This window comes from Spea bombifrons, chromosome 2 (genome assembly GCF_027358695.1).
Source record: "Spea bombifrons isolate aSpeBom1 chromosome 2, aSpeBom1.2.pri, whole genome shotgun sequence".
In the NCBI taxonomy this organism is placed as follows: domain Eukaryota; kingdom Metazoa; phylum Chordata; class Amphibia; order Anura; family Pelobatidae; genus Spea; species Spea bombifrons.
This window is the reverse complement of record NC_071088.1, coordinates 47,291,683-47,318,655: the sequence shown is the minus strand read 5'-3', so window position 1 is coordinate 47,318,655 and position 26,973 is coordinate 47,291,683. Positions and strand designations below refer to the sequence as shown.

The 26,973-nt window shown below is 37.8% G+C and overlaps 1 protein-coding gene across 2 annotated transcripts; it reads left to right on the top strand.

Moving 5' to 3' along the window:
• Window positions 1–885: 885 nt before the first annotated feature.
• On the top strand, window positions 886–24,006 carry SYT2 (synaptotagmin 2). Of its 2 annotated transcripts, none has more exons than XM_053457792.1 (9): window positions 886–1,004; window positions 14,651–14,827; window positions 14,947–15,116; window positions 18,262–18,384; window positions 18,545–18,712; window positions 19,638–19,805; window positions 20,298–20,415; window positions 21,698–21,831; window positions 23,638–24,006. In XM_053457792.1, the coding sequence occupies exons 2-9, from the start codon at window positions 14,656–14,658 to the stop codon at window positions 23,842–23,844; spliced, it is 1,260 nt and encodes a 419-aa protein (XP_053313767.1). In that variant the 5' UTR covers window positions 886–1,004; window positions 14,651–14,655; the 3' UTR covers window positions 23,845–24,006. The 2 variants fall into 2 exon arrangements, with proteins under 2 accessions (XP_053313767.1, XP_053313768.1); XM_053457793.1 differs by lacking the exon at window positions 886–1,004 and adding an exon at window positions 8,241–8,346.
• The last annotated feature ends 2,967 nt before the right edge of the window (window positions 24,007–26,973 follow it).

The window sequence follows — 26,973 nt, the reverse complement described above, 5'->3', positions numbered from 1 at the left end:
GATGTACGAGTAACATTTTAGGCACATGCTGCAATAGTGGCAACCTGCATGTAACATTTCAAAGCATATTAGTATAACTGCAAAATCACTTGTGTACCAAAGATTTCCCATCAATTTTAGCCCATGCAAATTTAGCCCATACGCTTGTTCCTAGTATAGTGGCAACACACCTCGAACCATGGAGATTACAGTCACGTCCTGGTCCTCACACAAATCTGTCTTCGATCACACTCGCGCTTTCTGCTGTGTAAGCTGCAAACTGCAAAAGTCAGCAATTTTAACCACGGAACGGTAGAAGAGAGACAGAGATACAACACATTTTTTTCATCCTCAAATGCCCTGCTAATATTAATATTTCAGATGCGAGGTGTACTAATGCAGAGTACGTCGCTAATGATGACCCATAAAGGCACACTTAATTGTTCGCTGTACAGTATACTGACACGCACACAATGAGATACATAATAGTCAGGCTGAAAGGAGACTATAAAAATAAATGTCCTGCAGACAGTAAGGATGAAGAATAAAGTACCTGCACAAGAAATGCTGCAGTACAATGTTCCTTTTCACTCTATACTAGAATGGGTCTTTGCATGATATGAATGCATGTGTGTATACGGTATATTATATATATATATATATATATATATATATATATATATATGTATTTGTGTATATATATATTTATATATACATGTAATATATGTATGTGTGTGTGTGTATATATATATATATATATATATATATATATATTAGTGGCTCTGCGGTTAGGTGCTCTGCTCCCTAAACTTACAGCCAAGAGAGACCACTCCTTTTCTGCAGCAAAAATACCATAAATGAGATACAGTATTGAGAAAACGTTCAGCCAATGAGATCACGAGAGAGGAAGGGAGAGAGGGAGAGGGAGAGAGAGACAGAGAAGGAGAGAGCGAGGGATAAGGGAAGAGGTGACAGTGTATAAGGGAGTAGAGTGACTGATTCTTGTTACCGGACAGCATAAAGGGGTAAGTGCGATTTACTATACATTTTACTCTATATAAACTACTCATAGGGTTTTAAGTTGTCTGTTAATAAATACAGGTCAGGTTGACTAATAGATGAAGAGTAGACGGTATACATCACATTGAGCTTTGCAGATTTGTTATACCATCCCAATCATAAAGAGTAATTGTACATCATGCTTCATATAATGTTTCCTATAGTGACCCATTGTTCACTTGTTTTTTTGCTGATTTGTCTGTAACCCCTGCATTCACCACCCCGTTTCATTCCGTCTGCCGACCCCTCCTTTCCACTCTCTCGCTATTAACAAGAGAGTATGAGTTTAAACTGCACCAAATGAGGCAGAAAATGAACTTTCAGGCACCAGAGAGCTGCTGGATGAAAAAGATTGAATAGCGATTCAGTAAAAGCGCTATTTCTTTTTTCTTTTCTTTTTTCATTTAAACTACGACCCAGGAGGGGGTTAACACGAAAACCTCTGCTTTGATTAAAAGCAGCGGGTTAACACATTGTTTCACAAACTGACTTTAGCCTTCCAACTGCCAACAGAGCTTATATACAGTATATATATATATATACAGTATATATATATATAGATAGATAGATAGATATAGACATATAGATATGTGTGATAGTGCCGCTTTCATGTACAGTATAAGGATACTCATTTACGGGATACATTTTGGAGGGAAAAAAAAGATGCTTGAAGCTTTGTTTCTGTGAATTTGAGGTTATATGTATCATGATAAAGGAAACATGTTGAATAGATACAGGGAACCCATAATATATAGTTTTAATTCCCAGGTTGGGCAGGTAACGCGCGCGTTCGTGGATGTTCTGTGCAATTGTCGCAGTCCCCTTGCCCCTGTAGGCAAAGGCATGGAAGGATTTTGTGCAGGTGATCTAATATCCCTATACCGAACAAGGGCAACTCCAGTGCCAGCTACCCATTGCCAACAAATGCCAATGAGAGCGTCTCTTAATATAAAAATTAGAAGAAACATGAATTTGACAAAGAAAATGCAAGTTTGTCACATCGGGGTATAATCAGCGCACCTGTGCAAAGTGCTTAATGTTGGCCAACTGGCCGTACAGACATCTGCTCTATGACACTTTTGCATCCGTCTTTTTTCCCTATTGCCTTAGATGGTTAATGACACTGAGATGTCGACTGGACACATGTCATTGTAATTTATCTCCTTCTCTAACAAGGTGAACACAGATCTGTCACTGTTCCTAAATCCTACACTTTACAGTTTTATACAGTAAATAAGACTATTGCAACAGTGTTTATGTATTAAAGTTTATACAGTAACTGTATGGAAAGCCCACCCTATAAGTATTCAGTCTGGAAAGGTTTTTGATTTTCCGTTTCTCAGGAAGTACATAACTTAAGAAGTTAAAGTGAAAAAGTCTTTCATAGCGTGCATCTTTTGGCAGAGATAGATAATGTTGAGGAATAATTAGTAGAGGTGTATTTAGTTTACAGGCATTATGCACTATAATACAAGACATATACAATAGATTATTATAGATTTTTTATTATTATTATTATGTGTTCAAATACTTTTACGCATTTTTTACGCTTGTATTTTAGATACACAGAATAAGGTGTTTGTTTTGCTTGTATGACATTGCTCCCCCAAGACCTAAGAAAATTAAAAACTCACTTTTGTAGAAAGCATTATTATACAGATACACATATTGAAAAAAACAAACAAAAAAACATTTTGTAAGCACTTCTCCTTCACCGGGATGATTTTCTAAAGAAAAGGTGCCAGGTCCATAGCTTGTCATTGTGTAGGTCATGTTGTTTACTTTATCAGTGATGCCTGACAAAGAACATACAGGTCATGAACCTCAAGGTTGTCCTTAAAATGCCTACAGTGGTAACTATCTTGTTTTATTATATAGTGCCTTCCGTTTGTTCGCTATATCCCCTCATATTGGGAAGGTTAGTGTAACGCTGCTGCTTGCTTGCAGCAGATAGATCTCTAAAAATGAAGGTTTATTACTATAGATATAGAGAGCTTGGCAGTTGTTTTCCAGTTTTCTGGGGCAAAAACCTCCTTAAAACATGCTTCTCAAAAAAGAATAACAGAAGAAACTAACTGTTTATCCTTAACATCTCCTTAGGCAAGATCATACACATATATATAAATTTATATGACATTCTCTACAGCCAACCCTCATTTTACAGTGTATGGAGAATCTTACAATATGTCCCTATTTTATACATGATCTCAAGGTTCCTCAAGGCAGCCAGCCACCACATTGCCTTTTCACTGTTTTTTAACAAAGAAAACTACCAAACTGTGTTACTGTGGATTTGCACCTTAAAATACATAAATCCCCTCATGTTTCACTGTGTTATGTAAGTAACTTCATACTGTTGCATATAAAGAAGTATGAGAACCTCAATGAGTCCAGAACTGAAATGTGAGGAACATTTCCCCTGCACGAGAGAACCAGCAACCCTGGACATCTGTTTCGGCCTTCATGGGCCTTGTCAGCATAATATATAGGCACAAGTGAGCGAGGAGATCCATGTCTGGACTCAACTTTACACTTGAGGTGAACCTTAAGTGATCCCCAAAAGAAGAAATTCTATACAATGGAGTTAGAGAACCACTCGACTGAGTTGAGTAATGGCACAAGTAAGAGTTGTTCTCTTGTGTGAATGCACAATATATACAACTATTCAAGGCTGATGTAATGCTCTCTCAGGGAAAATCTTTACCCGGTATTGAATATTTAATACCTGCACATGTACCTGCACATGTGCTGCCCTGGGTCAGGCCTACTGTAGAGCAGTGTCCAGCCTAAAGTCAACAGTGGTAGTAATCCAGGGCCTGGCAGCAGCTGACTCAGTAGCCTGGCACAAAGACTATTCCTGAACTAAACTACTTTACTACAATATAAATGAAAGACAATTCATATTGTATTGTATAATTGTTTATTTTAAAGATACAGTCAGTGAGGCAAATGCAAATAATAGCACTATGTACTCATGTTGGGAACCATAGTGTGACCCTGCTGAAAATCAGCACTTCTAGCAGAAGATAGATCTCTGAAAATGAAGGGACAGCCTATTGTCCCATATAGCCCCACCAACACGTACTTATTTATTTTTTTGTGCCCCAAATTTCAAACACTTACCTGATGAGCAGAATGTTCTCTCTGCTATAGTGATTTTGGCTGTTTAAAGCGTGGATGAGTCTTGTTGGACCACCTGGTGATAATGAAGCACTTATAATGGCTCAAGTGTCCCTTTAAGTGTACATGGTTGTGCTTTTCTAAACCAGGAAATTATTTCCAGCTGCTACTACAAACAGAAATAGTGTAATATAAGCCACCATAAACCACTTAACTTTCACAGACGGTATCCTCTGCGAGTGTTGATAATATAAATGTGTGCGTATTGTTTTGAAGTCATGTTTCCCGTTAGGGTTCAAAACTGGGCATATTTCTTCTTAACTTTGGAGGCAACATATGTTTAGCCAAAGAGAAAAATGTATGTAAAGAATATATATTATCAAAAAATATATATAATAATTATGCATGCGTTATGTATGCTTTTCCCAGCAGAATTTTAGATGCTTATTGGCATTTGTATAGCCTGGTCTACTGGAACGCTGCATCAGGGATCTACTAGCCTTCCTGTACAAGAGAAAATGCCCTGTCCTTTATAACCTTAAAACCAGTTACTATTAATTAATTTATTAATAGAAATATTACCATCTGAATTTTCTATGGCAATATAACCGGACATATCTGGTAATAATATTTATGCTGAATATATTGTCTCGTAATAATATTTAAATATTACTGTTTGGATTTTAGCTGTTAAGATATTTTCTTGACTTTTGAGGAGACCCATGGTTGTTTTTCCATGTCATTCAGTTGACTTAACAACAATATATAATCTATTTCTGCATTTCTAATTAACTGCTTTGTTTTCCTATTTCTTTTAAACTCTCTGAACAAAGCATCGCCATATACACCGCTGACTAAGTAAAATGCAGAACTGTATGTTGAATTCATTCAGTTATGGATCAGGTGCAATTCACTTATTTTATTGTTATATACCTGCAAACTCTTAGGCATGTAAGTATAAATTACATATGCACGGTGTATATATTTGAGTATATATATATATATATATATATATATATATATTTGTATCTGTGCCTCAATGCTTGAGTCTAATAGGGTCACAAACTGATGATATTTGGAATAAATTTAAACTTCCCTAGATGAGAAATAGTCAGATCAGCTCTAAATAATTGGATATAGTAGTTGACGTTAAGCATGTGCGCACATATAGACACCAGAGTGGATTATGTATATGGGGAATCGTGCGTATAATTATGTATATACAATGGAGGTATCATTTGCATTACACTGGCCGAATGTTGGTAACAAATAATGTAGTTTGCATCAGTGAGTGTCCTTTGCACATGTAGATATCAGCGTGTATGTGATGTCCGCAATGCTCTGCCAGCTGCCGTCTGCCTCTTCCACAGTAGGGAGTGTTCTATGCTGCAATGCTGCAATGCAGCAGAAGCTTGCAGCCTGGTTAGAGGAGAATACACTTGTATGTGAATAGACACCAGTACATACTTTTTGGTGCATACGAGGCAGTACACAGCCATGACACTGTACGACACAAACATACTTTCATGTATGGGTAGTTTTATTTTTAAATAAACGCACTGCTTACAACACCACCGTTTCCCAACTCTTTATAACAGTACTTTTAGATGGAAACACGATTGCCTGCACAGCTTTGTAGACACTACTATTTCAGTACCATGGAGAGAAGCAGAAGTTGATTCATAAAATAGGGATGTGGTTTCAAATGCTCTGTCTCTGCAGTGTTATAAGAGAAGGATGCAAACATAGATATATATGGCTTGTATATCACATGTTACGCCATCTGGTCAGGTGCATGAATAATTTGTGCTGATCAGGAAATGTGAGTGAGTGTCCAAAAGTAGTGTGGGTGGTGGGTGGTGTGCGGTGGTTAAAACATGGGGGGCCGGAGAAAAAAATGTTCTGGTGGTGGAGTCATAAGCTTCTGTGAAAGGTGGTTTAACGGGAGTTATTTGAGCATGTATGTTAAATGTAGCTAAGATGACTGGGCTCATTGTGTATACTTAACAGAGGTGTAAGGTTAGGTACATTTGAAATTAACATTAATCCCTCTGTTTGGATATGAATGATTATACGCCTTGAGTTTGAATCAACGTTAACAAGGCAGTAGATAAAAGAAGGCTTCAATGGAACATATATATACTAGGAATACAATTAATAGGAATACTCTGAATATATATATATATGTATATATATATATTTATATATATATATATATATGCTAGGAATACAATTAATAGGAATACTCTGAATATATATATATATATATATATATATGCTAGACCACCACTTAATCCCTGATAGAATGGCGTTGGCCTAGTTGCTCATGACATTTTCACAATGGATCGTTTCTTTTACTTGTTAAAGGTAGCCACCAAATGACAGCCAGTAAAAAAATTCAGTGTTTAATTATGTTGTAAACAATTAACCAACCTAGTTCTGTTAACTAAACTTGCTGAACATCTAAACTGAGACTTTGTTTTGTCCCCTCAGTGCATCCTTTTTACACACACCCTACCCCCTTGCATCTCAAACAATCAGAAGGACAGAAATCAATAGAAATCAATGTGCCATTTTCCTAATCAAACTGCCCACCAAGCCATCTTACTTCCTCCTCCCCCCACACAAGTCACTCGTGCATCCAATCTTCTGCGTGTAGCTGGGAACAATCCAAATGGCATATAACCAACACGATATTCAAATGCCTATTTAGTAACATGGATATTTTATGGACATTGTGCACAGGGCTCTACCTGAAATAATCCTAAAATTAGATTAAATGACACCGGATCTTTACATTAATTGTCAGAGTGGCCTGTGTGCATGCGCGTATACGCTTTATATACACAGCTGTCAATAACTGGATGGAAGCCAGAGCTTTTAAGGAAATTGAAGTTATTTCCATGTACAAAGCATATTGCCCGATTATCATAATGCATACAAAGTCGGAGTCTGATGGTTCATTGGTTGCTTCATTTGGCCGAACTGAGACACGCGAACTGATATTTGCCACCATGTAAAATTAAGATATTGTCAAAGCTGTGATAAAACCATAGCCAAATTCAGCGCTGAAAGTTATTTTCAGTTATTATTGATTTTGCGTTCAAGTTATTCCAGTGTATATTTTTGAGCTCCGACCTTACACCTACCTCCATCAAAAAACCTAATAAAGTATATTTTATGCATATTGTTAATGTCAGTATGAAAAAATATTTTAACCCCTTAATGACAAAGCCCGTACATGTACGGGTTCAAAATGCATTGTTTTCAATGGGTTTAGGGACTGCCCATTGTCCTTAAGGGGTTAATAATGTAGGCCTTGGTACATACAGGCCATTAGCAACAGAGATGCTTGTGTATTTTTATTAGTGCTGTTTGTATTTGTTGTATATGTATGTTTTTAACCACAGATACAAACACAATTACAGAAGTGCTGTAGGGACAAGCAGTCTTGGCACAAACTGTAAAATTAGATAGTAGTCACTTTAGATTTCATTTTTTACACATCTCAGTATAGTGTTCAGTTGGGAGAAAAACCAATCATAGCTGCACAGCGGTAGCCAAATGAACTCCTGCTCATATGGTTCTCTTACCACACAGAATATCCAAGATGTCTATAAATCAACTTTATTCTATATAAATGCATACAGTAAATCAGACCTTTTCAGCTAGACCGGCCTAGCATGAATATCGTTTAAAATCAAATCTTCCAGTGGCTGTGTGCTATGACAAACCTAATATTTAGTGAACAAAAATATATAAAATAATAATAATAATGAAACATTTTATTGTGATAATACAACCTGACAAAAATATACACTGTTATATATTGAAGTTGTCAAGGACAGTGTCAGTATGAATTTTAATATTGTTTCACATAGTAGTACCAAATACATCACATTTATGTTTTTCGATACCCTTTTTAAATATAATTGGATACAATGATTATTTTCGTGCTGTCCGTTACCATCACCGGCAGCCCCAGTGGGACATAGACTTTGGCAAATTAGGGGTTCAAGACTAGCCAATCCAGGCTGGGATGCAGGGAGACGTGGGAGGAATAGGAATAAGGGAGAAGGAGGGGAGGAGAAAGAAGGAGAGGAGCACGCGTGTCTCTGTACTACTGCAGACAGAGTTGCAGATAACCGGGCGATAGACAGACCTGGAGGGAGGAGAACCCACACGCAGGTAAAAACCTATAACCTATATTTATTTGGATAGCTAAGGGGCTAGCGGGGAGCGTTATTTCAATTCTCTAGAGTAGGTAATAGGTTAACAGGGCATTGATGTGACTTCATGCCTTTCTGGTACCGAAGAAGCTCATTGTAAGAAAATATTTGAGGTTTTTCACATGAAGAGTTAATAGTAATCAGTAATGATATTAAAAGGGTTGTCTTGTGTCATGGCACTTACGGTGTCAAAGTAGGAGATATCTCTGCCAATGCTTATGCCTGATAATGAAGGTGTTAATGGGAACAGATGCCCCTGACTCAGCAGGTCTCTGGTAATGAAAGTGTTACAGATGAAGGAGGTGGTATGACTCTGCAGGTCTTCTCTCCTTTTTAATATCTCAAAAATTCTGTAGTGTTTTTTTTTTTTTTCTCTCTCTGCAGAAAATTTGCAACATCAGCGATCTGTTTTTGCCCTCCTGCCTGTATATTTTATTTGCTGATCAATTGAAGTGTATATATATATTATGCACTATTGTGTAACAATAAATAACCTGTCCTGTTATGAACAGCAAAGCAGATTATAATACACTATATTAATCATGTTACAGTATATTGCTGTGCATTCAAAGTGCCAGTGTGTGAATGTTCTGTTCCGAAACCCATGTAGCACAGCCCATTTGCCTTGAGATGCGTTTGGTCTATACATTAAAATACTATACTGCCGGGTTTTGCCAGATTATCTTTTTCACATTACTGAGTCTTGGCCTCTAGACAGAACTGATGACAATAATCCATAACGCTAATATACACAGTACTGTCTATTATGTATAGCGTTTGTTAGGAGTGCTATATGTATCGCTTCTGAAAGTCACACAATGCAAGGTTATTGTCCAGCTTGTGTCTGGTCACTCAGGTTTACATTCATGTGCTATATAGAAAGACTTGATAGGCATTATAATCTGCTCATATCTGTATTACTCATTAGGAGTGTTTACCTATAATAGGCACAAAGCAGCGTGTTTTTCGCTTGGTTTATGATATGCAAATCATACCAGGAAACCCTAGGTTGACAATCCAAGGGAACTGAGCTTTTGTCTAACAAGGGAGCATTCCTCGCTAGGCTACATGCCTATTAGTCCTGAACATCCATCACAACCCCTGTCATCAAAGGAATATATTTTGTATCTCCTTGGTTAAAAAAAAATCATCTGCCCTACCAATTGTTACAGTTTAAAACACTCCACTGAGCTGCTTGGCTTCTTCCCCTTCCATAATCTGAACCCACCTGGAGCATGTGGATTCTTGATTCCTGTGCCCAAATAGTTGGTGTTTCTATATCAGTTTCCTCCTTCAAGACCATGTATGACTAGCTGCTATACCACTGATTGTATACATTTAATGGAGGACTTCATTGGCTTTATCACAACATTAACAACATCCTAGGGCTCACTTGATAATGTGGTTTCTCCCAAGGTGGTCTTATGATGCTGCCATTTATATTCTCCAATATTCTTTTTCTTTTTAACCTCCAACAGTTGGTTCTGACAAAGTTGCTTACTCATTATTATACACAATAGACAAAAGTCTATGTTTCTACCCATCTTTACCAAAAAAAAACAAAAAACCTGTACCCTACTTCTTGTCTTGTTCATGACACATATATTTATTTACAATGATCAAAATTGTAGTTTTTCCGCTTCACTTTGGCCAAATGTCTTCCTCCTGTTCTGTTCTCAGGTACAGTTTGGTAGATTTATGTAGATTGTTGCACCCAAAAAGGGTGTCATTAATAGAGATCAACTTGTCTGTAGTATTTATTTAACAAAAAATGGATAATTGTATAACCAAATAATAATAGTAATTTCCAAACTGATACATACAGTCGTATTGGATTTAGAGCAATACCCCTGCAACTTGTGACCTCATACTGCTATATGTTTAATGTAATCTTGAAATTTAAGTTTTTAGATGTTCCTGGGGCATGGGGAAATGTGTTATTTCACAAATTGGTATGAGATACTCATTTAATCTACAAAGACTCCAGATACCTCCTAAGAAACCAGAGCAAAATAGGGTAAAGGGACCACAGAGCTGTAGGTATCTTTCACATGTTTAAAATACTTTATACCTTACGTGCTAATAATGTTAATTGGTTTATTAAACAAGGAAGATATAATGTGATTTCCCACTCAAGGGCACACGGTGACTTAATTAGGTTGTGGTTAATGAGATGTGCTGGGCTAGAGGTTCTTTGCTTTAAATGTAGATCCATGTAGTACTCAAATAATTAGCGGGTGCCCAGGGTGATTCTGCAGCAAGACGTTTGCCAAAAAAAGTAACAGCAAAAGTAAATTTGGTTTACGTATCTTCACCTTGTGGCTGCAGGTCTTTTTTTTTTTTAGATATTGACCTCTACAACCAGAAAATAAGTTTAGCCTCTGGACATCCATAAGCTTAGAGTAGATTTGTCACTTTTCTGTGTAAGCTAGTGATAATTTCCTGAAGATTGGAGCTGTGAAGGTGCCAGCCTCCCTTTAAAATATGTTTTTCGAAACATCAAATAGTTACTTACAGTAGAATTCATGTCAATTCCAGATCCAAAAAAAAAGAAAAGCACGTCTGGATGGTACTAAAATATTGATCTTCTGCTTGCTCACAAGTCATTTTGCATAGTATGGGGACCTGATGGTCCCTTTGTTGTTCCTTAATCAAACTTGATGACATGTTCCTACCCTGCCACATTCAATTCACTTAGATTTTTATGACCGACACCCAATGTTTTGTGACATGGAATGCCAGTGCGTTTATACCGTCAGGCCTGTCTTAACTAAAGGTACCACCTACTTCCTGTTTTTATAAGGGTTAGAAAAAAAGTACACTTGAATTATTATTTAAGTCTCTAGAAAATATATGGGAGGCATGTTATTTTTTTTTATCACTAAAGTTTACAATTAGGACCTCATGGGTGAAAATGCATATATTCCTCCTGTGTATTATGCTACAATGTTTGTCAACAAGGCCAGACAGACTGTGTATTGTGTACTACACAAAAGTTCACAACCACTAAAGGGCCAAACCATGCATGAAAGATGTGATTACAAAAGGGATAGCAGCCATGTATCTCATTAACGTACAATACCTTTCCTGTATATTATATGTGCAGGGATCAGTTATGGAACCAGCAGCTTACTGTACTTGCTAGTTCCCTACTAACAATTATACAGGCAGAAGAAGCGCGGCTACATTGGCTTGTCGGCATGCAAGGAAAATCATATGATCTTTGCATACAAATGAGGATCAAATTTATGATGTAACAAATGTCCACAAAAGCCCCACTCCAATAAATAAATAAACAGTAAAAATAATGCACTGTGTGCATTTTTTTTATTATGTTTTAGTGAAAGAAAGGTAACATGAGCTCTGGAGGACTGGACCTCTTTGACCCTCAGCCAGAATAATAAGTGACATTTGAGCCGTACCTCAGAAAAGCTGGTGTAACAAAATGTTGTCCTTTTTGTTAAAAAAATATGTCTTATTGTGTTTCTTTGGTATAACTATGACATATAACCGACATTATATATGTGTCAACCATGCAATATGTTGTGCAGCTAGATGGCCTTTATGTATATAGAGGATTTGGGCTCTTGAGAACAATGTTTATTGTTCTTACATTGATTATTTATTTAAAAAAAATAGGGAAATATTTGTGTTTTTATTTGTGAATAAAAATAACCTGCCGAGACAATCATTACTGTCAAAGAAGTGCCCAGGTTCTTAAAGTAGAAAACCAACCATGTTTTATACCTATACTTTTAAATCAGTTATGGTGCTAAGGAATATAAATGTAATATTTGTCATATAAAGTCTCATAAATAATAATTTTATAATTTACTTCTGTGTTTCACCCGTGATCGTATTTGTGAAGCTAGTTCTTGCAGCCTGGAAGCCTCTTGGAGATTGGCACATGCCACACAAAGCATGAACAGCTCACACAATATTGCTTTGCAATTAACTTTTAATTTTACTATCATTATCATGACAGCAAAAATACAGCTTTGTAAAGGTCCTAATAGTGGTAACTTTTAGGGGAGGTGGTATGTTCATGAGGCAAACGGCCAACTTTCTCACCGGGTGAATGCCAACAACGATTCATACTCACATGATCTGTGGTCACACACACATACACATGTGTGTGACCACATATATATATAAATACGGTATATCTTATATGAACCAAATGTGCCAGATGGTAAATGGGTAACTTTAAAATGGTGCATAAGGAATGGTGCATAAATTAGTAGAGGTACCAGGCCTGGTAACTTTCTTCAGAGCAGGAACAAAAATAACACTGTTCCAATGGCCTCAGGCATCTCTGGGGATATATGACTGCAGAGAAGGGAGAGAATGGTAGAATGTGAAAGAAGAGAATAACTGAATAAAGGAGAAAAAAAAAACCACAACGCTGAAAGAAGTGTGGGGGAGGGAAGAATTGCAGTTGCAGAATGAAAGAGTATTGGCCTCTCGTAATGAGGGTATATTGATTTTATGAGACTGAAATCTTAGAAAGAGAGAGAGAATTATTGACATATTCAAGAGACAGTAACAGAGACAGACAGACAGAGGGTCTGGTTTGAGAGCATCAGAAAAATGAAATTACATGTTTATGATGTCATTGAGGCATTACACAGACGTACAATATTTAAAGCTTTACACAAAATACCAGTGAGCAGGATGATAATTCTGCTATGGACAGTCCTTAAGGTGCAGATAATAAAGGCATAGTAATAACTACACTCAGGGGCGTAACTAGAAACCATGGGGCCCTGGTGCAAAACATTGCCCCGAGCCCCCAACTTCAACAGCTAGTCTGTGCCATCACTGTCCCCTCACACAACTGGTCTGTGTCTTCTTTGCCCCTTGCCCCCCCTTCCATCATACAACATATTTAAACACACTTACACAAATTACACACATACTCACTAACACACACTCCATCTCACCCCACTTAAACAATTACACACCCATGCTCACACACACACACAAAGTACACACACATGCTCATACACACATATACACACAGTACACACATGCTCACACACACACAAACTGTACATCCATGCTCGCAAACACACAAGTGCACATCCATACATACATGTATACACACACACACACATATATATATATATATATATATATATATATATATGTGTGTGTGTGTATGTCCCACCTCCCGTCCCCGCTTTCCTCTCACCACTCCTGCAGCTTATTATCTGGCGGTTTCACCAACGCTCCTGTCTCCCCGTGCCGTTTCAAAATATAGAATTTTGGTGCAGTCCAGGTCAGAAGGGCCCTTTCTAAAAAAAATTGAATCGGTAGGAGACAGGAGCAAGGGGTCGCAGCTGTCGCCCCGGACCCCCTACAGGCACGTATTTAGGTAGTTCTCTTCCTGTTTTAGGGTAGGGTTTTTTTAATAAAAAACATTCTTACATATAACAAAGATGTATTAGCTGTATCATAGGTACCACTCACGAAGGTTCTGTTTTTCTTTTATTTGGGCCAAAATGGTTCCATACAACGCAGGTTTTTTTTTTTAATTTAAAAAAAAAAAAACAGGTTGGGGAAAGTGGTAGGGCTCTGATTTACTTTGGCTCTTACAGGCATGTCAACTGGATCTATTTTTCCATTATTTATTTGTTGATTTATTTTTGTAACTACCGGTATTATGGGGGTTCAATTGGTGTACCAGCACTCACTACAAGCACATTGACACTGGCTCCTGCTGACAGCCTTGTGACTGAACCATCCATCACTGGGACCACTGGAGAGGCCTGACTGCCAGCCTCCTCCCTATTGACTATGGGGTTTATACAGACTTCTCTGGCTATCCCCAGGAGTACATCATATCATCACTGGCTGAGGAGATTATCTGCAACCAAGGAGTGACCGCCATTGTTTTAGTTTAATATCAGACCCCTCCAACCCATTGTGCATTATTATGTTGTCCCCTTCCCCCCAGTTCCACCACTACAGACATTTACCCGGACCATCCCTGGAACTGGTTTTGGCCAGCAATAGATAGTGGAGGTTGGGACCCTATTGTATTGTTAATCCCGTTACTGCCCCTGTTGTCTCTGGGAGGCAGATTAACCTGGGGTAGAAGTGCTTTCAACTTGATGAGTCATCCAATTTTGGTATAGAATTTTATTTCATACAGCTAGTCTTGTTGTATACCATGAATGAAAAAAATTGAATCATCTAATTTATATATATAAATGTATAGGAATATGGTCCAGATACATTCTTTTTTTTTTTCTTTCCAGCCATCATGATCTGGCCCGGTCGCAAACATGAATCTGCACCCACGGTGCGGAACACTACTCAGCCACCAATTACATCACATGACAATTCCACAGCTGTTGCTGGAGCTGGGGATAAGGCTGCTGATGCCTTCAAAAAAATTCAACAGGAGCTTATGAATCAGATCAGTAAGATCCCATGTGAGTAATTTGGATGTAAAAAGTATTTAAACACTTCAAGTTCTACCTGTGCTTTGTATACTTTTATACACTATAAGGAATATAACTCATTACGATTTTCTGTTGTCTCTTCTTCACAGTGCCTCCATGGGCCCTCATAGCAATAGCAGTGGTGGGTGGACTGTTGCTCATCACTTGCTGCTTCTGTATATGTAAAAAATGTTGCTGTAAAAAGAAGAAAGGTAAAAAAGAAAAAGGTAAAGGGAAAAATGTGCTCAACATGAAGGATTTAAAAGGATCTGGAGGTCAGGTAATAATTTCTAAAACGTCCAAACCCAGCAGTTGTGGAGGGAGATCCATCCATTTGAAGGCCCATTGTTTCAGGAGCTTTTTTGTACCCATGCATCTAAGTGCCAGTGAACATATCAAATAGTATCATAGTGTTGATTGAGTTTATTCTAAAACTGAACATTATATATATATATATATATATATATATATACACACACTATATGGACAAATGTATTGGGACACCTGATCATTACACCAACAGGGACTATTATGACATTGCATTCTAAATACATAGACAATAATATGTAGTTGTTCCCTCCTTTACAGTTATAACCGCTTCCAAACTTCTGGGAAGACTTACCACAAAACTTTGGAGTGTTTTTCTGTGGGGAATTTTCACCCATTCATCCCGTGTAACATTTGTGAGGTCAGGCACTAATGTAGGACAAGAAGGCCTGGCTCGCAATCACTGTTCCGGTTCATCCCAAAGGTATTCCATGGGTTAAGGTCAGGGTTCTTGTGCTTTGTATGGGGCCTTCCCCAAACTGTTCCCACACAGTTTAAATCATAGCATTATCCAAAATGTCTTGAAGCATTGAGATTTTCCTTCACTGGAAGTAAGGGGCCTAGCCCAACCCATGAGAAACAGCCCAATACCATTATCGCTCATCCACCAAACTTTATAGTTGACACAATGGAGTCAGACAGGCAAAGTTCTCCTGGCATCTGCCAAACCCAGACTGCCAATAGAGAAGCGTGGTTCGTCACTCCACAGAACATGTTTCCACTGCTCTAGAGGCAGCATGCTTTAAATCACACCATCCAACGCCTGCATTGAACTAGTGATGCAAGGCTTGCATGCAGCCGCTCGGCCATGAAGTTCCCGCCACACGGTTTTTGTGCTGATCTTAATGTCAGTGGAAGTTTGAAACGCTTCAGCTATGGAATCAGCAGAGCGTTGGCGACTTTTACGCACCATGCGCCTCAGCACTTGGTGACCCCGCTCTGTGACTTTACGGAATCTTCTGCTACGGGGCTGAATTTCTTACATTTGACCTTGGAATATCTAGCATACTGAAATTTCACAAACTGACTTATCGCAAAGGTGGCATACTATCACAGTACCACACTTGAATTCACTGAACTCTTTAGAATGACCCATTTTTTTTCCACAAATGTTTGTGAATGCAGACTGCATGGCTAGGTGCTTGATTTTATACACCTGTGACAATGGGTTTGAAGAGGAGTCTCCCAATACTTTTTTCCATGTAGTGTGTGCATATATTGTATACAGAGTGTACCTTAACAAAGTGTACAGCAGATAAATCAAAAGCTTGACCAAGTAAATACAGGTATAGTATGTGTATACTCTGAAAACAGAAACTGTACACCTAAATCAATCATAGATTTGTGTGTACTGTACTGTTATGCATCACAGCATCAACCAACATGCATACATTTACAACAGACTGTAAAAAGAAGCAACAGTAGTGATTCCAGGTGCACAAAAGCATCAGGAAAGAGGGGAGGATAAGTGGAATGTGGGGACAAAGTATATTTATTACAATTGTGCATTTGGAATTTGTACAAATTTTAATTACTTTACTGAGACTAAATTTGCCAATTTCTTCAATTTGTGGGAATCTTTGAAAGTGTGGAGGGACCACCAAAGCCAAGAGCTCCGAATTTATGTTTGACATTTGTTCTTTCACTCTTTTACTCTACGCTCTTTAACACTCTCACCTAATCTCTCTTACACTCTCATTCATGTTCTCTCACACTCTCATCTACTTTCTCTGAATGTCTCCCTAACTTCCCAGCGTTAGTGTCCCTGTCTCTTAGCCATACAGCTCCACTTCTTCTTGTTCTTCTGTCTTCTTTTTTCATCCGCTACTACATGTCTTCTTTCTTCACCCGATTCTCTGTGGACATGGCCTCATGGAACTTCTGCAAAAGGGAGGAGCTTCCAAACACACCCTCTCCCCCAATTGGAGGAATGGAAGAGAGGGTGTGCTCACCATGTCCATGGAGAAAGGGACGAAGAAAGAAGACAGAATAACAAGAAAATACAAGAGAAAAAGCAGAGATGCATGGCAAGGAGATAGGGACACAGAGGTGATCGACGGAGAAGAAAGGGAGACATTCATGTTCAGTAGCTCTAACAGAAGTCTTGTATGTATTTTTCACGAAAACAAGATACTCATACATAGTCAGTCACCTACATAATATAAAAAAAATTAAACTTTTCCTATTTAAATTTCTTATTTGCCTGCTGCATGATGTCTGTTTGCTGAACGTGCTTCCTGATTATGTGTTTTTTCTGGTATGGTAAGTTCTTATTCTTTTCATATTTTACATTGAAAATGTGCGGATATACATACTACTGAATCTGTAATAGAGACACATTTATATAATGCTACATTCTAGTCGGGATCAAGAACCAGGAATCGGAGGAATCTATGAATGTTGGGAAAGATAATGTTGTTTACAAGAGACATGCATTAAATGTTCAAATTTGTTAGCTTACTATGATTGTTAGAATGTTCTTAAGATGTCAAACAAGGTCTGTTAGATTCAAACTCTACAGTAGCATGCCTCCCAACTTATGACATTTGATTTCACTGTCCCACTGAGATCTACCTCTTTCCTGCGGTAGAGCTCTGTGGGACACTGGGACTCAGGACCACAATCTTGCGGTCCCATTTTCATTCCCCAGGAACACCAGGGAATGCATCCTGCTCATGTGCAAAATTGTGCCCATGCACAGTAGCAGTGCCAGTTTGAATGGGACTTTCCCTCACAAGCTCTGCTTCCCAGTAGGAAGTTAGGTGGTATTCGGTATGCTATAATCAAACATGGTAACCATACCATCTGTCATATTTTGTTCCCACAGCCCTCTGTTAGATAGAATGTCATATACAAGGTCTCTTTTCCCTCAAGCCTGTATCATAACCCCCCAGTCCCTAGTAATATGTCCCCTCACCCCCTCTATTGTCTCCCCACAGCACCTGTTTTGTCATCTGTTTTCTTTTAAGCTTGCCTACATTATTCTAAATCTAAAAATTGTTACAGATCTACAAATAAAAGAGTCTAAGGAACTAGAAGATGAGAAATCTCTATACAATCTAGATGTACAACATTTGTCCTTTGTTACAGAATTGCAGGATGATGATGATGATGCAGAAACTGGGTTAACAGAGGGAGAGGACAAGGAGGACGAGGAAAAGGAAGAGGAAAAGCTTGGGAAGCTACAATTTTCCCTGGACTATGACTTTCAAAGTAACCAGGTGCTAGAAACCAACCATCCCCTTTCTAACCCCTTTTCTTCTTAGACCGCCTCTGTAGTGTCTATCTCCAAATCTCTTTTTCATTTGCTTACTATTTTCATCCCTCCTTTTTATTCCTTTCCATTCCTGGCCCTCATGTTTATTATCCAAATAATGACAGATCCAAGTCGGAGTTATCCAGGCTACAGAACTGCCTGCATTGGACATGGGAGGAACTTCAGACCCCTACGTCAAGATCTTCTTCCTTCCAGACAAGAAAAAGAAGTTTGAAACTAAAGTGCATCGCAAGACACTCAACCCTATTTTCAATGAGACATTTACTTTCAAGGTTAAGTTTTCATGGTGAATTATTAAGTTTTCTTAACACTGCTTCCTGGTTATTTCCAGTTATTTCAACAAACTTCCGTACATTGATATAATTAATTATATATTAATATACCTGATATATTAAGTATAACCCCACCTTTGTATTAAAGGGAAAAATGCTTCATATATTAATTAACTTCAATAGTCAATGGAAATAATAATTCTCCAATAATGGTATCTACCTCCTAACTACCAACTGTCAGACAGAATATTTGGGGACAGGGTAGATTAAAATGTGTATTAATGTAAGTAAGAGCCTTAAGAAACAATATATACATTTATCTTGATAACCTAGAACTAATAGAAATATGTATCTGATGGTCTAGAGGGGAATATATCTTAAATTATATATATATATTTATATATATAGACCAGGAAAATGACCAGTGGCCAGAAACTCCATGGTCTGATGACATCATGAACATCATGATGCCATCAGCAACAATTCCAGAGTTAATTTCCTGATACCAGAGTAGCCTTGCCTATTTCTGCGTCTGAAACTCATGTTGAAGTATCATAATCCTTAACCAGCATGTTAATGTAGATAAGATCAATTAAGAAGAGAGCACGTACTACAGAATCTGCTGGCACTGAAATGTAGTATTATTTAACTACAAGTTTAACTATGGGGAAATATTTAAAATGGGAATTCTCCAAATATAAATAAGGGATTAGTTTATGTTTTGCATCTGGAAGTATTTATTTCCAATTAAGTATTAAATAAATATTCAATTTAGTTGGAGCAGAGTTACAGGACATTGTGAACTTCATCTATTTTAATATTTAAAGAAATATGAGATGTGTAATACCCAGTACAATTATTTTTGGTTGGTGTAATAAACAAATTAACAAACCACAACAACCTTTTTTATGATCTTTCACTTTAGATTCCATATCAGGAGCTTGGGGGAAAGACCCTCTGTATGTCCATTTATGACTTTGACAGATTTTCCAAGCATGACATCATCGGGGAGGTGAAGGTTCCTATGAATACAGTTGATCTTGGACAGCCGATTGAGGAGTGGAGAGATTTGCAAAGTGCAGAGAAAGAGGAGGTTAGTATGAGAGAGATAGGTAGAACCATGCGCGGTCATACTGGAAGGTGACAGTTGTCACTCTGGTAAGTGAGGCTAGTTTACAATTGAATGTTTGAAATCATAAGTATCCAGTTTAACGTGTGCATCACAAAGGACATACATGAAAAACAAAATGAAAGGAATGAGTCCGATTTCCAAAAATCAGTGGCACTAGTGGGCAAGAAAATAAAGTTTTATATTAGTGGTCATTGAGCGTGAGGTTTAGGGTTGACGGATGACTTTTTTCTTTTGAATTTACAAAAGTAGAAACCAGTGGGAGTCATAATGGTGCATGTCAATTACAAAATCATAATTGAATTGGAGGTGGGAAAAGAAAAGTGAGGTTAATGCCAATTGTGATTTGCGATTACAGTGTATAAATCATAAAACACTACCAGGAGGACAAAGGTGTGTAAATTCTAACAACGATAGCTGATCGTGCTAACTTCCTTTTTTCTTACTTTAATTTAGCCAGAAAAACTAGGTGATATCTGCATCTCACTGCGTTATGTTCCTACTGCTGGAAAACTGACTGTCTGCATCCTGGAAGCCAAGAATCTAAAAAAGATGGATGTTGGAGGTTTATCAGGTAAGGAGAGACACACTATACTACAAAAAAGTGTATAGGTAATTGACATTAACTCAGCTTACATTAATTCACGTACGTATTGTTTTAGATCTTATCTTAAGGTACATCATTGCGACTCATTTTATGACATGACCCATTTTATTTAGACAATTTTAGGAGACATATTCTGATTATCAGTTCTGCTGAGTGTTAATACGACTTATTTAATGCAGTACACTTTAGGTAACTGTATATGACATTTTTCTTTTACTCTATATTGTTATTAATGTAGTGTATCCTACAGTTATTGCATTTGCGGGGAAATCTCCCTGCTGATACACAGGAGGTTAGGCTGTCTAACAACAGAATTTACTGGCTGTGTGCTGACAGAGCTAATGTAATGGCGCTTGTATAATGGGAATGTTGTAATATGTATATTGTAAATCTCAATAACAAAAGCCCTACTTGTGCTTAGATAAAAAATGATTTCTCTGTGTACAAACTCAACCTGATGTGTGAGAGTGGCCTACACGTAATGCTTGTGTGATGGGTAACATTTGTAACAAGCAGGATAGTGCTGACACCCAGTGGACATTTATTGTATTGATCCATGCAAAAATACATTTGTCAGAATTTTCCAAAAAATGTTTTAAAAATCATTGATGAAAAATAACAGGAGAAGCACAATAAATTTAAAACTAGAAAGAACATAGCATCATAAAATATCACTGAATAATCATGCATTATAATAGGGGTGAGTCTAGGGTTAGTGGCTCCTGGGTGCAATATCCCCACGTAACTAAAACACATCCACATACTAGAATGTAAACTCACTCAAACACCATACACTTACACATCTCCCCCTCACACCACTAAACTGTAGGCTGACTCTGACAGCAAACACCGACAAACGCAACACCACCATACGCTAACAGACACATACATGCTGACACCAAATACAAACACATAGACACACATGCTCGTGCTAACACCAAACACTAACTCTATCACTGTATAGTAACACACAACCATGCTAACAGCACAGCTCTTCCCCCTCCCTCTTACCTCACACTGAGTCCTGTCTTCACTGCAGCTCTCAGTTTCTATCGGTTACATAAACATGTCATGCCCCTACCTTATCACGCCCCCTGATGTATAACAAGAAGATATGGAGCTACATTTTCAAATTGATGCATACGGTCCATAGAATGGAGTTCTATATATAAGGTCTACTCCAAGGACATTAAACATGTTTTACTTCTAGCCTTGTTGACTGCTCTCTCTCTATATATATTTCACTAAGACCCTTATGTGAAGATTCATCTAATGCAAAATGGAAAGCGCCTGAAGAAGAAGAAAACAACTGTGAAAAAGAAGACTCTGAATCCATACTTCAACGAGTCATTCAGCTTTGAGATTCCATTTGAGCAGATCCAGGTACGCAATCTACTGGAATATGTCACTTAATACACAACACCTTATGTTAATACTCTGCACCCACAACTCTATTAGCATTCCTTGTTTTATAAAACAAAGCAAGAGTTCAGTGCATACCCAGTGAATACCATGTATAAACACCTAAGTATTGGGGATTTCGTCACACTATATGGCCATATATGGCCAAGTTTGACAACTCCTATCTAATTTTTCATGGCTATATTGCTTACCAAGTAGCTGAATCAATTGGATTGAATTAGATTTTAACCCAAAAGAGACTCTCGAGGAATTTTAAGCCCTTTCTGGACACCGTTAATGAGGCACCTGTGTGGCAGAAAGAGCTACTCAACCCTAAGGTTTGATCAGAACCTGCAAATATGCACAGCACAAAAAATACAAACATGAGGAGCGCATAACCTTAAGCATAAAAGGCATTCATTGCAATACATGTATTTTAAAGCATACCTAATAAAAGCGACACCATGGACAAAGAAAACATCACTACTTTTATTTTGGTTCTACCCATTACAGAACCTGAGGTTTACATTGTTGTATCTCTGTGTAGATCAATAGAAAGGACAAAAGTAAACTCTTCTGATACAGAGCAACATAAATAGTCTGGAAAAAAATATTGTCTATCATCTCACTGGTAGTCTATCAGCCTCTGTGTTATTAATGTGACAAACCCTATAGCATGAGGGCAATTGATGTCACATTTAGGGGTCCTAAGCACAGTCCTCTAGGGCAATCAGAGTAGGGCACACCAGCTTTGAACAAAACAGCACTTTATTTTAACTCAAACCCCCCCCAAAAAAAAATCATAAAAAGAAAACCTAGCTCCCAATTGGAGCCCCCTCTAACTAAACTATGCTGGTCCAGACTGACCAGCCTAATCACCCACTACCTCAACCAGCCAGACCCAGCTACGCCAGGCTCTGGACTACCTCCCCCGGACAGCAGACAAAATGTCCAGGCAGGTATTGCCTCACTTGGCTCAGGGATGGTCTTCTTGTTCAGGGCCTCTCCTTGCCCTGGGAGCGCAGGGAACTTCTTCTTCCCCCAACAGTCTCTCTGATTATCAGGCTCCAGGGGGTTTTAATGTCCAGCACCTGTGCCTGATGCCAGCTCCATAGGAATCCTGGACCGGATCTAGCCTCCTGGAAAAGACGGCATGGATTTTCCACAGAATGGGGGAACAGAGCATTGGCCCACCCTGGTCTCCAATTTCTCCACCCCAGGGACCCAAATACCACACTAAGCATCTCCCTCACAGCATTGACAAAATCAGAAACAAACAGTGGTAAAAATAATAAAATTGAAACAAAGGTCCAATCTTACACATGCTGACCTAGAAATACACTGACTCTGCTACCAGCCACTATAAAAGTTGTGCTTTGCATCTCAACATACATCATATCATCCTTTTGTATTGATCAATATCTAACTCTGCTATTCGCAAGTCATATCTTACATGGAATTCTGATTATTCCATTTATCATTTTTTAAGCAAGGCTTTAGATTTATACTGATATAATTTAGGGAGAAGGTGAAGTGACCTCTTATACCAAAGCAGCTTTTAAGTTAATTTTATAACATGGAGTTTTTCTTGTTTTAATTCTGGTTAGGTTGTGTGTTTTTGAGAAACGCATGTATTACTCTGTATTAACTGCAGTCTACTTATAGTAACACAACTCAGCATATGTTATAATGAACTAGCTAAATCACAACTGTGTAGCGTACTAGGAGCTAGTACGTAAGGTATTCATGTAAACACTACCGTATAAAACATATGTTTTTGTTCTACAGAAAGTGCAAGTTGTAATCACTGTCTTGGATTACGATAAATTGGGTAAAAATGAGGCAATTGGGAAGATCTTCGTGGGATGCAGTGCCACAGGAACTGAGCTCCGGCACTGGTCAGACATGTTGGCGAACCCAAGACGCCCAATTGCACAGTGGCACCCTCTGAAACCTGAAGAAGAGGTGGACCTCGCTCTTGGCAGCAAGAAATAAGAAGCCTTTCACATACACCATTCCCCCATCCCTACCCCTGTACCCTCACATTCTGCTGTGCAGACTCAGAGCTAAAAGCACCTTCTACTCACCCCCAGCTCTACCAACCACAGTACAGTTAGGACTTAAGGAGCACACCTCAGGGGCACCAGTGGCAATAAAGCAATCATGAAGCTTGGTGACCCTGTTTAGACGTGGCTTAATCCACAGTTTAGGTGGTGGGTTACCATTTGGGGATCTCTACCCCAAGGCAACTAAACTGGAGTTTGAATCTAGACTGAGGGTGGTGAGATTTTAGAGGACTGTATACCCAGAACACTTGGGGATTTCATGTGTTTTAGGACAGGAAACATTTTTATACTGTTTCAAATTCTGGGTGTTCTAGACTTTTTCATGTCTTCCAAAGAAAACTGGCTTTTAAACACACTCCACTAAAATTGCCAGAAATTCTTAAAATACAGCCATTGTTTTGTCTCAAAGAAGAACAATGTGGTTCACTGGAACTTCTAGGTGCGAGTGATAGTTTTGTTGAATTGTCTCATATTTATATGCTTGTATTATCTAGGTATACTTCCTAGAATTGTTCACACAATGGTTCACAGGTTTTTGAAAATGTTTCAGCTTTGAGACACTTATGTTGTTTTACTTTACTTTTTTTAATTAAGTTGTTCAATTTGACAATTTCTAAATATTTTATATTTAACTTCATAATGCAAGATGTTTCATATATATATATATATATATATATATATATATATATATATATATATATATATATATTTCAACATCCAGCCATGGAGAAAATAACTAATCCTGTAAATGAAATTGAAAAATGAAAATTTAACAATTTTACTTTCAAAAAAGTTATATTAAACTATTTTGGTTAAGCATATGCTGCTCTTAAAATATATATAAGGTCAGTGGATTGGTCCATAATTTGCTAACCAGAGTATATTTCTTTACCTAGTATATTATTGCATATTCTTTAAAAATACAAAATAATGTTTCAACCAGATTGACCTGTGCTAGTTGGTTGGTCTGTGCTTCTGCTAGACGACCTAGAACATAGACTATATGGACAAAGGTATTGGGACACCTGACCATTTTACCAACAGGGACTTTGGTGTCATTGCATTCTAAATCAATAGGCTGTAATTGCTTTCATTCTTATTGAAAGGCTTGCCACAAAGATTTTAGAGTGGGAATTTTTACCCATTCATAAAGTAGAGCATTTGTGAGGTCAGGCACCGATGTTGGATTAAAAGGCCTGGCTCGTAATCTCCTTTCCAGTTCAACCCTAAAGTGTTTGATGGGTTGAGGTCAGGGGTCTGTATGGGCCAGTCAAGTTCTTTCACACCAAACTCATCCAACCATATCTTCATGGACCTTGCTTTGGGGCACAGTCATGTTGGAATAGAAAAGGGCCTTCCCCAAACTGTGCCCACAAAGTTGGAAGCATAGCATTGGTATGTGCCCTTCAGCATATCAAAACATTTTGGATAATGCTATGCTTCTAACGATGTGACATAATAAAAGTCCCTGTTGGTGTAATTGTTAGGCGTCCCAATACTTTTGTCCATATAGTGTAAATATCCCCTCAAGTCATTTCTAGATTTTTCTTGTGTGGTCATTTCCAGCTATGCTAAATTGCAGAATCCATTTGGGTGCATTCAAAAACTTCAAAATCTTTTGTCTTCCATGCATGTTATACGATGCACAGCCAAGGATTGGGCATATGCGCCTACTTTAGAGCCCCGTCTTATTGATGTCCTGGTCCAAAGTTTATATGGCAGTAGGGTTACATAGTTAGAGGGTCTTTCCATCAGAGTTAAAGTTGTTGGGAGAATGCATTGTTAGAAGGGAGGCAGACTTATTACATGCAGATAAAGCAGATTTCGGTAATATGTATTTACAGACAGAAAGCGGAATGAAAAGTTAATGCTAGCTTTTGTAATATTTGTCAAAGGGGTAAAAAATGTATTGTATGTAGTCATAATACAGTAAAGGGTAGCGCAGCATGCATTGTTAATCTGTGTGAGTAATCATCAGGGATGCTTCCCCCATAATATACTCATCGTACATCAGTATCAGAACATTTGCTTTCTGTGTTGTATTATTGTTACGGTATTGCTTGATTCATCTTTTTGAATGTTTGGCTGAGACTCTTTATTATCCTTGTGATCTGTCTGTATAATAGAGAGAATGCATGATTTAGAGCGCTTAGACTTACATGGATTCTTTTGCAGCAGTGGATGGCAGGGAATTGGGGGCAGTACTTCATCTCGGTGAAATGGACATTAAGTCAAAATATGGTCAGTGGAAAAAATGGTTCCTTTTTTTTACAAAGCCAGTGTAATCAGGGACAGCAGATCTATATATTTCATTAATTTGATTAAAAAACAAACCTGTCACAGGCTCATTCAAACCATTGCTCATTGTCCATGATGTTTTAAGTGTCAAATATAAACTTAATAATTTAATTCAGCTTTTTTTATGTTTGGGTGGTGGGGGAAACTAACTTACCTAAATAAACACCACACCCACTATAAATTCTATTTGGGGGGATTATTTTGCCTTTTATATCTGAAATACTTACAAAGTCAGGTTCCACAGGGAACAGGGAGATGTGCCTGGTACTCAAAGGTGCAACATGCTATTTTCCACGTGGATCTGTCTGTTTTGTAGGCCAAATGGAGTATTCAATATTGACTGGTGCTCGGGAGAGGTGGAACATTATTATAGTCAGGACATTTTTTACTTTGGTACTCGGTCATTATATATTTGTACATTTCAATCCATTTAAACTAAATGGACAGTTTATAGAGCACCTTAAGAATAATGGTAGGAGCAACATGGCTAGAATTTGGCGTAAGGCTACGCACACATTTATAGGCTAATATTGGTTGTAAGAAACAATAAGCCAAATATAGCAACAAAAAGAAAATTATGCTTTATACTTGTAAGGAGGGAGATTAAAGGGAACAGACATTATATATATATATATATATATATATATATATATATATATATATATATATATAGTAAGGTTATAGAATATACAGTTATATGAAGCAATATGTATTTTTGTAGTATTTATGTAAGTTAGTAGAAAGCTGTATATAAAAGGTG